Consider the following 12,565-nt stretch of genomic DNA (forward strand, 5'->3'; position numbering starts at 1 on the left):
ATATTTTATTTAGTTCTGTTACCAATAATTCATTAAACGAGCAACATTTGCTCAAATGAGCAATATTTGCCCAGACTAAGGAATATTGGTTCAATTATCAATATTCAACAATTCATCAAATGAGCAATATTTGTTCGCCTTAATTATCAACATTTATTCGACAATTATACCTCTGTCTCAACAAACACATTCAATTCATGAGTCCCAGAACATTTGTTCAACTCAGCAATACAAAGACTCATCGTCCCATCAAGTCAGCAACTGACTAACTAAAATCACGAGACATCAATCGTGTCACATGGGGGATATCAAATAGGGTTTTGGTCTGGCGGTCTACAACACGTGTTCATACACGATGAGAATGTGAGCAAGTCTTGCAAGAAGTTAGAGGAGTTAGCAAAGTAGTGGGTAGAAAATCAACCAAGTCTCCGCACGATGAGCAACTGTTTTTAACACGATTTCCACTTCCCCACTCTTTGACTCCAGCAACTGTCACACTTCATGGGATCAAGGTGTTTACAATTCTTGCAATATAAATAAGTCTCTGAATCATGATTGAAACAACGGACACTCTTTCGTCGAACAGACAACAAAAAGAACAAAACTCTCGTCTGAACAATTACTCTCAGTAGAGCAAATTCAATCAATCAGAACTTATCTTATTTCTTCAAGCAGAATACACAACACACCTACAATTTCGATCACCATTGATCTCACATATTTCTCAGCTTCCCTCCTACAGATCGACCCATCCTCTCTTGTGACCGAATTGAATCTGGAACGGCCATTGTCTTGGTTTAGTCCGGAGTCCTACGGATTGATCTCTCGAATTCAAAGCACTCCCTTTTTGCAGTGCATTTGTGTGAAGTTAGACAGTTCGCTCGGTTCAAGGAGTTTCCTCCGCACGGTCGTCTCCTCAATTCCTTAAAAACCAGCAACTTGTTTTATCCCATCTACACTCGTGAATGGTGAACTTATAGTGATTCCATATAAAGTTCTGCATATAAGAAAAAAAACTAATATGATTAAGACGAAGACACTAAAAAAATACGGTTGTTAGGAAAATAAGCAAAACAAAAAATCCACATTAACTTTCAGAGACGGAAATACCTCTAACAATAAGAATAGACATTTCAAAACCCTTACGCCGTCTCCGAAAGTGAATTTTGACTGGGCGTAATATTCTTTTAGAAACTTCAACGGACATATAAATGAACTTGTGATTAAATGTATCTTGGAGTATTAAATGAACCTAACCCATCTATAGAAATGTTGATTATTGGTTTATTACATTTAGTTTTAGTTCTATTATTTGACTAATGAGAGGACACGACATGTGATACAATGTATTCCATGTCATACACTATATTTGTGCAAATTGTAAAACTATTAAACAGTTTCTACGTGATTAGTGGCATAAATTTACATTTCATGCATCATACTTTGTTAGTTCAACCTTATAGAAAAGGCTTTCATCTATTTTATAAAACACCTAAAATGACTGTATACAAATCTATGTCATGATAATATGTTTAATTTCTGATCAGGTGGTGGATTACACTTGTTTAACACTTATCCGGTTCCCACCCAATAATATCAAATCTCATTTAAGCCTAACTTAATCTTAGAACTAAAATCAAAATAACCCTGAAATTTATGGCCGAAGCCTCACTGGCATGAAATATAGTAGACCACATTATAAGTAGGTTTGTGTTAGTAGCCAGATGTGTCCTCTTCACATATTACATCTCTTTAAAATTACAGACACTAAATTCGCACATGTTATGAAACTAAGAAAAACAATGACAATGTGTAGAGAAGAAACAAGTACATTTACCTGATGTTCAATCAATTCAACAAACTCTTTGCAATTTTATTTCTAATTCATATATTATGGCTTAACTCAAACAAATACATCAAAAAAGTTAGCGCATCAAATATGTATAAACGGAAACTTTTTACTGAATGCAAAAATTCAACTATGATACAAAACTTAAAAAGGTTAATAAGCAAAGAAAGAGTATCTAGATAATGTTTGTGGGCTATTATTGAACACAAAATAAAAAACTGAGAGTGTTCAGTAAAAATAAGAACATGTGATGAAAAATTGTACCTGATCTGCATTACTTTTGTTTCAGGCTTTTCTTCCTAAAACCCAACTTCACCGAAAACAAAAAAACGTGTATTTGCTACAAAACTACAAAAGAGTTGTTCAAGTAGAACAAAAATTAATTAGGGTTTATAATCTTAAAAACCCATAATGGAAGCATAATTGAATCAAGAAAAATAAGCATAAAAAAAAAAGTCTACCTGCAAGCTTCCCTGTAGAATGAAACTCAAAAGAAAAACCCTACAAAGAGACGTGATAATGGACATGAAGAACAGAGAGAAAAAAAAAATAGAATTAGGTCTCAATGCTTCTTTCTTTCCTGTTGTGTTGTGTTTATGTTCCCCGACTTTTTTTACTGGTTAAATTTGCTAATTGTGCGAGGAAAAAGAGAAAAAAAAGTGCTCTCGCTTGAGAGCTTGGTTTTTGAAGTAATTCTAAGAGGAGAGAGAAATTTTGGAGCAATTCTAAAGGATGGGTGGCACTTACTTGAAATGGATGACGCTCACCATGCGACGTAGGGGCTCATATGACTGAGGATTTTAAAGGTATTGATTTATAACGGTGTATATCTATGTACACATCTGCAAAAATCCAGAAAATTCAAAATCCATGCTAACATGCAATATATTCATGAGATGAGACAATAGTGTAGAACTATGTACACATCTATAAAAACCATAAAATCCAACATTCATACCCACAAAACATACATACAACTTGAATTGTCTAGCGAAACACCAATAACACTACCCATATTGATTAAACATAACATGGAAACTCATGTGGATTTCAAGCACCGACCCCCGCAAACCTTATGATAGTCTTGGACGCTCTACCATTTTGAGCTTTTGAGTCCCTAAATTTAATACATATAAAACCAACTATGTACATATTAACAGTCAGGTGTACAACTACGTACACATTAACTAATAATCGGTATATGTGCAACTATGTGCATATTAATAATCAGCATGTGTACAACTGTTATTACATAATAATCATCATGTGCACAACTATGTATAAATTAACAAGCATTAACATGCGTACACCTAAAACATGGTTCCGACAATCTTAAAATTAAAAATAAACTTCAAACAAATCATTACATAGCATACTAATGTACAAATATGTAAATCACAAGAACCTAAAAAATTCTAGCATCCATACCCACATGACATGTCATCCATTCATCACAGAACATATTGGTGTACAAGCATATACACCTATACAAAAACCTAACCAAATCTAGTATCCATACCCATATGACAGACCATATATTCATCACAAAGCATTTCAGTGTACACCATGTACACATCTACAGAAAAAAGAAAATTGACATCCATATTCACAAAACAAGCCATGCATTCGTCACAGAGCATATATAATAGTTACAAGTATGTACACATCTATAGAAAATAACATAATAGATCATTTATTCAAACAAAACAACCCAATGCATTCATCACAAAGAATTTCAGTATAAAAAATATGTACAAGTCTACCAAATAGGACCGAATGCTCACCAGGATTCAAAATAACATACACAACCTTTTTAGACATGGTTGATACCCTGCATATTACAAAATATACATCAAAAACATATACTATGTACATTAAAGTGCATGTTCTATATAAAATAAAATATATACTTGTGTACAAATATGTACACCTCTACAGAAACCTATCAAATTCTAGCATCCATACCCACGAGAGAGGCCATCCTTCATTATGGAGCATACTAGTGTGCAACACATGTACACCTCTACAAAAACTTAACAAAATTGCATCCATACCCACATGACAGGCCAAATATTCATCACAGAGCATTTCTGTGTACAAACATGTACACATCTACAGAAAAAAATTACAAAATCTTGCATCCATACCCACAAAACATGTCATCCATTCATCATAGAGCATACTAGTGTACAAGTATGATAACCAATAAAAATAGTTATTCTTAAGATCAATCAACACGCAAATGATAAATCAATAACTAATCAAAAAGATACGATTCACATTTAAATACATCATATAAGTAATTTTTCGAATCAACCTTAAAATCCCCATAAACTGAAACATATACAGTGTACAAGAAAGTTGACGTTTTATATAAACGAAAAATAAACGAAATCAATTACTCTATTGATTAATAACCATGAATAACTTTCAGTTTGTTAATGAAACACACAAATGAAGAAATCGAAATAAAATAATCAAAGTTTAAATCGATTTCATATCAAAAACATAAATCAAAAAAGTTGCATGAAAATCAAAACCTAACAAATAACAAAATCAAAATCAAGAACCGAAATCAAAAGATCGAACAAAGGATGAAACACCAAATCGATTTCATATTAATAAAAAAAAAAGAATCGAACAAACAAACAAAATCGAGAAAAAAATAAATGATCGAAAACTAACATGTGAACAAAATTTGATGAAGAAACAATTTAATCCAAGAAATCGCCTCAAAATCTCTCTCGGTCTCTCCTTTTATCTCTAAATTTCTCATAATTCAAAATTTGAGATCTGAAAATCAAAAAATTTGTTCATATCTCTGAATCTCTCTAAAGGAAAGGTAATTCTGGTACTGAGAAATTTTGAATCGGTACGAGTTTGGGACTAACCCGTTAATTTTTTGGACCAAACTGTTAAGTCGGTTTGTTTTTGGATTAATGAGTACCGTGCTTGGGAGAAGAGACCAGAGCATCAAAGCATTCACCCCCCAACCAACACACACATTAAAAAAAAGTGTTTTAAATAATTATTTCTACTAACACTCCATAATGACGTGAGTAGTTTTCCAAGCCACCTGGTATGGCGAATAAGCTTTTTTGTTTTTGTCGTGATCCAGAGGAACATGCATTAACTTGATAACAAAGCATTTTATGTGCATAACTAATAGTAAAACACCAAGATGACCAATTTTGGGATAAAAAAACTCCAGCCATATTATTACTTATAAATAAAAACTATTTGAAATAAAAATGAGATATATACCCCATTTCTATTTAAAATGTTTAAATTCAGTTTTCATTACTTTTAAAAATGGCAGGCATGCCCTTCTTACCTTGGTTTCTTCTTCTTCTTTCCTTTTTTTTATTTTTTCTTCCACCTCCTTCTCCGCATCACCATCACCAGCAGCAGCAACAGTAGTTCCGCCGCCACCAAACCAGTGAGAAAAGATAGATCTGCATTAATAGCACTTTTGTCTCCTCCGCCAACACCTCCTTATCTTTTTTATTTTACTTTTATGTTCACTAATTAAACCTCCATCACCCATATCCGCACTAACAACATCTATGTATCCTCCACCAATACCACAAACACCTCATTCTCTTTTTACGTCCCGATTTTATATCAATAACACCTCATTCTCCTTATATTTTCTTCCCCACCACTGTATGTCCAGATTCTCCACCAACAACACCTTCTCATTCTCGTTCGATCCTCTAAAAACATCACCAACACCTCTACATCATCATCGTCGCAAATCATCATCCAAAAATATTGATAAATCATCATTGTCAAAACTAAGTTTTGTGTTGGTGAAATATCAGAAAAATGATGAAACCAAATTTGGTTTCATCAAATTTTACAAAAACTAAACAATATTGAAACCAATTTTTGTGTTGGTGAAAACATTAAGTTTTGTTGAAACCACGATTTTTGCCTACTTTTTATCATGAAACCAAAGTTTAATGGTGAAACAACACGTTTATGTTGGATATAAATTTGGTTGCATCTAAATTTTTCCTAGCTTATTCAATTTGGTGTATTTGGTTTCTTCGTTGAAGTTGTGTTGGTGAAATGCAAATTTTATGTTGAAACCAAATTTGGTTTCATCATTTTTCTACCAAATTTTTATTGTTGAAACCAATATTGTTGGTGATATTGGTGGTGGTGGTGCTAGTTGGTGGTAGTGCTGGTTTGTGATGGTGGGTGGTGTTGGGTATTGGTGGTGGCGATGGTACTGTTGGTGGTAGACGTTGGTAGTGATGGTGGTTGGTGGCGGTGCTGGTTGGAGGTGCTCATTGGTGGTGGTGCTAGTGGTAGTTGGTGTTCGTTCTGGTTGCTAGTGGTAGTGATTGGTGGTTCTCGTTGGTGGTGGTTGCTGGTGATACTCGTTGGTGGTGGTGGTTGATGATTGTGTTGCTACTGGTGGTTGTAGCGTTGGATGGGGGTGCTGCTAGTTGGTGGTTGTGTTGTTGCTGGTGGTGGTGGGGTGGAGCTGTTGATTGGTGGTGGTGAAACCAAAGAGAAAGAGTGAAAGAAAGAGAATAATTTTTTTTGATTTCCCTATTTCCCAACCCCATTTTTCCTATTTTCCATCCCTTTTACAAATTTTAGAATCAATTTATATTTCAATTCTGGTTTTTCCTATCTACCACCTATAAAAGTCAAATTGACTTTGACTACGAATTAACCATTTTTATTTGTCTTCTTCGCCAATCTCTCAAGTTAAGAACCCAGATTAGACTCCTATCAGAATTCTTATCAAAGTCATACAAATCCTTATTAAAATTCAAATTCTTAACTTAAATCACTTGTAATATAAACAACCCAACACTAACCAGGGTCATTGTATATCTCGATTAATAATTTAGTTATCGGACGTTCCTTAACTTGATATCTAACCTTTTTTTTTTTCTTTTTGATTAATATGAGATCTTTGAGATACGTTGCATACAGAAACTTTTGAAGCTGGTGTGTAAACATATATAGTAGTACTCAATTGGCCCAATAACAAGAATACGCAGTGGTGGTACTTAATGTTCAACAACCCATCCCAAAAATGCAATTTTACATTGATTGGCTGCCCATTTCCCAAACTCTAATGTAAGCATAACTGACGAGAAAAAGAAGCATTACAGACGGAGAAGAAGAAGTGGAGTCTGTAACAGTTTTTTTTTTTTTATTGAAGGTGGCGGTGGACTGTGGAGGAGGAAAAGAAAAAGTAGTGATGTAGATGGTGGAGGAGTTGTGTGTGTAATTTATGTTTAGTTTTATTATTGGGTGTAAATAAAATGTCAAATAGATAGTATTTAGGATAAATGGAAATCTATATGAGTGGTACATAGGATTATTGGGATGGGAATTAAGGTGGATGGGAAATAGGAAAAGTGGGGATAGGAAATAGGGAAAACCTTTTTCTTTTTAAATTGGATTAAATCAAATGAGGTTTTTGTGGATAATTTATTTTGTTGGAGTTTTTGTATATAGATAATGACACATTTGGGCTTATAACTGAAGGCCCGTGTTATGTTGGGTCGAACGACAACAAAATTGACGTACTACTACCTGTTTCTATGTGGGCATCCCCTTATATAAAATATGGTCGTTTAATAATAGGAGTCTCAAGTCTCACCTCAAAGACTCAATCCCGTATAGGCCATAACCGAGCATCAAAGGTCAAAGGTGAAATCAGTGAGCTGGTACTTTAAAATCAAAAACCCCTAGTTTCAGACACTCTGATCCTTTTTTATTCAACAATGGAGGAATTATTGAAGAACAACATGTTCGCAACACACGCCATTGCTGCTGCAGGATCAGTGACGTTAGGCACTGCTGTCACTCATCCATTTGACACTCTCAAAACAATACTCCAGGTTAGAAAAAATAACCCTGATATTATATATGAACTTAAAATGAACAAATAGATATACTTTTAGTAATTGAGGTTTGGTTTATTGAATTGAATACAGGTTGGTACAGATCCTAGTAAGAAACTGGCGGTTGCTCAAGTTCTGCATAGAGTTCGTTCTTTATCTGGAAATTTAGGTCATTTTTCATCTTTGTCATTTCCCCCTTGGAAACTTCTCACAACCTATTTTTGAAAATTTTAGCGATTGGATTTATACATAGTTTGAATTTGAAGCTGAGAAAGTTCTCACATGATGTGAGATTACCGTAGATAGTACTATAGTATAGGTATTGAGGATGAAAAAAAGACTGTGGATACTCTAAACCAATTTCATTTGATGCTTTCCTTGCCTCAGTTCTAGGGCTGTTTGAGCGTTCACACATTGCCCAGGTCAGATGGTTGAAGCTTGTGTTGAAACTGTGACTTAATGAGAAACATGGTGTTTTGTTTCCTGGTCGCTCTTTTACTTTTTGATTAAGAGAGCATCCCATGACTTGGCTCCTTTCAACCTTGATATGACCAGGAATGAAAGCGAGTGCTAATTGCCAATTACAATAAATGTTAAGAAAGTTGATGGTGTATAGAAATTATTCTTGGGTGTTATGCAAGATTTGGGGACTTTTGAGGTTTTGATGGACTTGATAAAATGGAAGGAACCCGTGAACTTGTAAAAGCACTCACGGAATACAACGTTTCAGGCATGTAGGCTTGAATATATTTAGGAAATTTGTTTTTGTTGTATATATCCACAGAAACTGTGATTCCTGGCTAAGGCTATTTACTAATTAGACATTTCTTTTTAATATATTTGTTTCCCCACGTGTGTTAACTTCTGGATTCTAATATTAATGTTGTACGTTTTCTGAATGTTATAGGGTTGTATAGCGGATTTGGCTGGTCAACATTGGGGCAAATCTCGGGGTTGGGAGCTCGTTTTGGTGTCTATGAACTTTTGACAGCTTATTATAAAGGTGAGCTTTCTGTGCTTCAAGCTTATGTGTCCAAGTGTGTTGATTCTTTTGTATATCTGGCTCGTCAAAACCATTACATATACTAATATCGTCAGGAAGGATCTGTATCTGCATCATCTGGGTCCGAAGGATCATCAACAGCATCTTCATTGGATTCTATTCCACTAGCCAAATCTATCTTTCACAGAGATTTTCTAAAACTCAATGAGTTACGATAGTTCAATTGATCTAGATATATGCAGAACTAAACTACAATTAAATATATCTACCTTCAAATAGATCTGTTACTTGGTAGTTTTTTTTTGTTTGTTTTGTTTTGTTTTTTCTTGTCTTGTCTTGTTTTGTTTTGTTTTGTTTTGTTTTGTTTTGTTTTGTTTTGTTTTGACGTAACTAATAATGAAGTAATTTGCTTTACCTGATTGGTGATGATTTCGGTTGTTAGGGAAATGGTGATGTCAAGATATATCGATGTTCTTTCTCTAGATAGTGTATATTTGTATACCGTAATGCTTGGCCATATATCAATGTATTTTCGTTAAAAAATTAAGAGTTTGAGTTTGTAAAGTTTTCCCTCTCAGATGGGTTTTTAATCTTTTGATTTTAGAGATTTTGAAGTTTAATATATAGTTACAGTTGAGGCTTAGTTACACTTGTATTATAACAAGGAAAAACCTTGAGGGATACATAGAGAAAATCGTCAGATTTACAATCATGACGCTGAGTAGCTTGGATTGGCCTGAGTTGGATTTAAGTCTTGACGGTTTGTATTAGGTACCGACTTTTCTAAAATTCATAAACTCAAGGGTTCACAGACCCGTTTGATGCCTATGGTCTCTCAAACCAGTTCTCAAGCCTCAGTTAGCCGTTAGTCATCATCGGGCGTAGATGAAATTTTGCAACTTCTGTGTATGTTAATTAGTTCATTAGTTGTTCTCTGATGAAACTAAGCGTTTTCTCAGAACTCCTTTTGAGCTCCAGGTTTTCATGAAGAGGGGATTCTTTTTTGCCAAGATCATTAATAGAAACATCATACATGTGTCGGCAAATTCCCTGGACAAAAATTTAGGGAAGCCAGTGAAAATATTATATACCCAGACCATGGAATAGCACAATTACATAATAGTTAGTCTTATTCCAAGTCCCTTCTGAATTTCAGTAAATAATATAAACTTTATAAATGCAAATATACAGTTTAAGCTACATGGTATGTTTATTGCTAACAAGTGCTTAATTTATAATTTATGCATCTCTCATGTTGAAACTGGAATCTAGAAAACTGTCAAACGTTAAACTTCTCGTGGTGCTATTGCAGATGGAAGAGAAGAGAACTATGTATATGTTTCTGAGGCTTTCTTGGCAGGCATTATGGCTGGTGCCTTTGAAGCTATTACAAGCACCCCATTTGAACTTCTCAAAATACGTGCTCAAGTGGCTTCTGCCACTCCCCTACCTACCTCAACCTCTATTACGGCAAAACAAACAGCAGCACCTGTGATTGAGAGATTATTGCTTGGATATACTCCTGATAAGAAGGCATGGGACCTCACGCTTGGCCTTTTGTCCACCTTATCTTCGAAGAACCCTAATATGGTCGGTGCCCTTAAAGAGTACCCATGGATGATGACTGGATCAAGGAAGCCACCTCTTGCTTATGAAGTTAGAAGGCCTAGGGATGTCATCTCTTTGGAAGGGTTGGGTGCAATGTGGAGAGGTCTACGAGCAGGAATAGCTCGTGATAGCATTTTTGGTGGAGTTTTCTTTTCAACATGGCAATTCCTACATATAGCAATGCTTGACTGGAAAGCCATAGGGATGAATCCACCCCCCAGGTTCGTACAACCGCTTATCAATGCTTCTGATGATTAGTTCGTATGATTGTTTTTCTGATATGTGCTTTTCATATTATTCTTAAAGTAAAGGTTATGAGCTGAATTGTCTAGTCTTTTTGGCTGAAAGAGATGAATATAGGAAGAACCGTTGATGGTTGGGAATAGCCCCCTTTTCTCTGAAATGTTAATTTAGACCTCAGAATCACCTTGTAGGGTACAGTCCTATAAAATATAACATGACAGTTGTTCAGAATAGGAGAACAAATCCCATGGCCTTGGTATCTGCCAGTTTCGGGTGGCCTCATGTTTTCACGACTATAGATATAATATATTGGAAAACCATTGTCTAGCCATGGAATGTTAAATGGGTCACCCCGTCATCCTTTTAACTGTTTCCAAACTTAAGGCCATAAGATTGCTGGTTTTGCTTACCTACATACTGAATTAATGAGAATCCAAATTTGCATTGCGTTGAACGAATTAATTCCGCTTATTATATTTGTGTGAGGACTCTATAAGACTCCTGTTGTTTTCTCTATTTACCAGTTTACTTCATTTCTTTAGGACCATCGAAGAAATTGGTCATGTGTCCCCTTTGGCTGCTAGCCTCGCAGCTGGAATTTCGGGTTCAGTGGCTGCTGCTAGTTCTCATTGTTTTGACACAGCAAAAAGTCAATCACAATGTACAGTGCTCCCAAAGGTAATAAAAACATATTTTTGGAACTTTTAAGTTAGAAATATGAATCTCTCTCTCTCTCTCTCTCTCTCTCTCTCTCTCTCTCTAATTCTGAGGTGGCATTTTCTTTGGACAGTATATCTCCATGGAAAGTAAAGTTATGAGATGGAAAAAGCAGGGATATTGGTTTGAAAAAGTTTCAGGGATCCATCCCTCTTATAGGAACATCCTGTTCCGTGGGATTGGGCTAAGGATGGCAAGAAGTGGTTTGACATCTTTTGCAATTGTAGGTAGTTACTTCTTGGCTATTGATTATCTCGCCCCAAGGTGAATGAGTTGTTGGACCTGGTTTCTTACTTGGGGAATTGATTTTTTTTATCAGTTTGTTATACATCAAATACGTTCGAGTCCACACCGCCAATTTTGTATGTCCACTTTTACATTGAAAATGCACGGTTCTGAATTGTACACACCCATTAGAGAAAACAAAAATGAATTATTTGAGTCGAGTAATCTGTTTACCCCATTGCTGAACAGGATGGAACTCTGCACCTATCATTGATCATTGTTGTTTCATATATCACGTATGAGACGTGTTAAAAAAAAATACATGTTTGGGAAGGAGGGAGGGAAGGAGGGAAATGGATTGGTTTTTTAAGCATGTGATTATGGTAACTGGTTTTGGTATTGGTATTGGTATTGAATGCTGTAAATTTGAACTGTCATCCTTGAGATGATTTTTTTGTCCCGAGTCTGTTTAATCTGTATGTACTACTGTACTTGCTGTCATCGCAATTACACCAGCATGTGTGGCTCACAAAAGACGATCTGAAGGTTGAAGGTTGTTTGCACTTTTTTGAGCTGATGTGTATTAAATTTACTACTCTGTTAGTCTGCACCTCAATGCATTATAAGGCTGAGTAAAAACAATTTTCGTCTGGTAGTACAGATCGCATGTAAAAGGTTATTCTTAATGTTTGCTGTAACCCGGTCCCCAGCCTAGTTCAAACCAACAAAAAAAGAAAAGAAAAAAACTAAAATTCATGAAACCGAAAATCCCAAATACGATGTAGCTCGAGCAGAGTTATGGGTCTCCTTCATGAAATGCAATGGGCAGCTCAACTACAATCTCTGTAAATCATATTTGAGGGGGATAATAAAGGTGTCATGGACCATTTTCAGCAATCTCCAACTCCTCCATAGCTCCCTCCTCGCTGGATGGATTCTCCTCTTATCTCTCGTCGTTTTTCTTTGTTATCGAAATGGTCTTGTATGTCTGTTCGGCGTTCATGTAACAGGGTGGCGGATGCTCTAGCTAATTCTTGTAAGACA

The 12,565-nt window shown here is 35.4% G+C and overlaps 1 protein-coding gene across 1 annotated transcript; it reads left to right on the plus strand.

Annotated features, from left to right (window-relative positions):
• The first annotated feature begins 7,517 nt into the window (after positions 1-7,517).
• On the plus strand, positions 7,518-12,174 carry LOC113297847. Its single transcript, XM_026546421.1, has 6 exons — positions 7,518-7,722; positions 7,819-7,894; positions 8,633-8,728; positions 10,041-10,557; positions 11,122-11,257; positions 11,370-12,174. Exons 1-6 carry the CDS (start codon positions 7,606-7,608, stop codon positions 11,562-11,564), a joined length of 1,137 nt encoding a protein of 378 aa, XP_026402206.1. The 5' UTR covers positions 7,518-7,605; the 3' UTR covers positions 11,565-12,174.
• Positions 12,175-12,565: the final 391 nt, after the last annotated feature.

This window comes from Papaver somniferum, chromosome 7 (genome assembly GCF_003573695.1).
Source record: "Papaver somniferum cultivar HN1 chromosome 7, ASM357369v1, whole genome shotgun sequence".
Classification (NCBI taxonomy): Eukaryota; Viridiplantae; Streptophyta; class Magnoliopsida; order Ranunculales; family Papaveraceae; genus Papaver; species Papaver somniferum.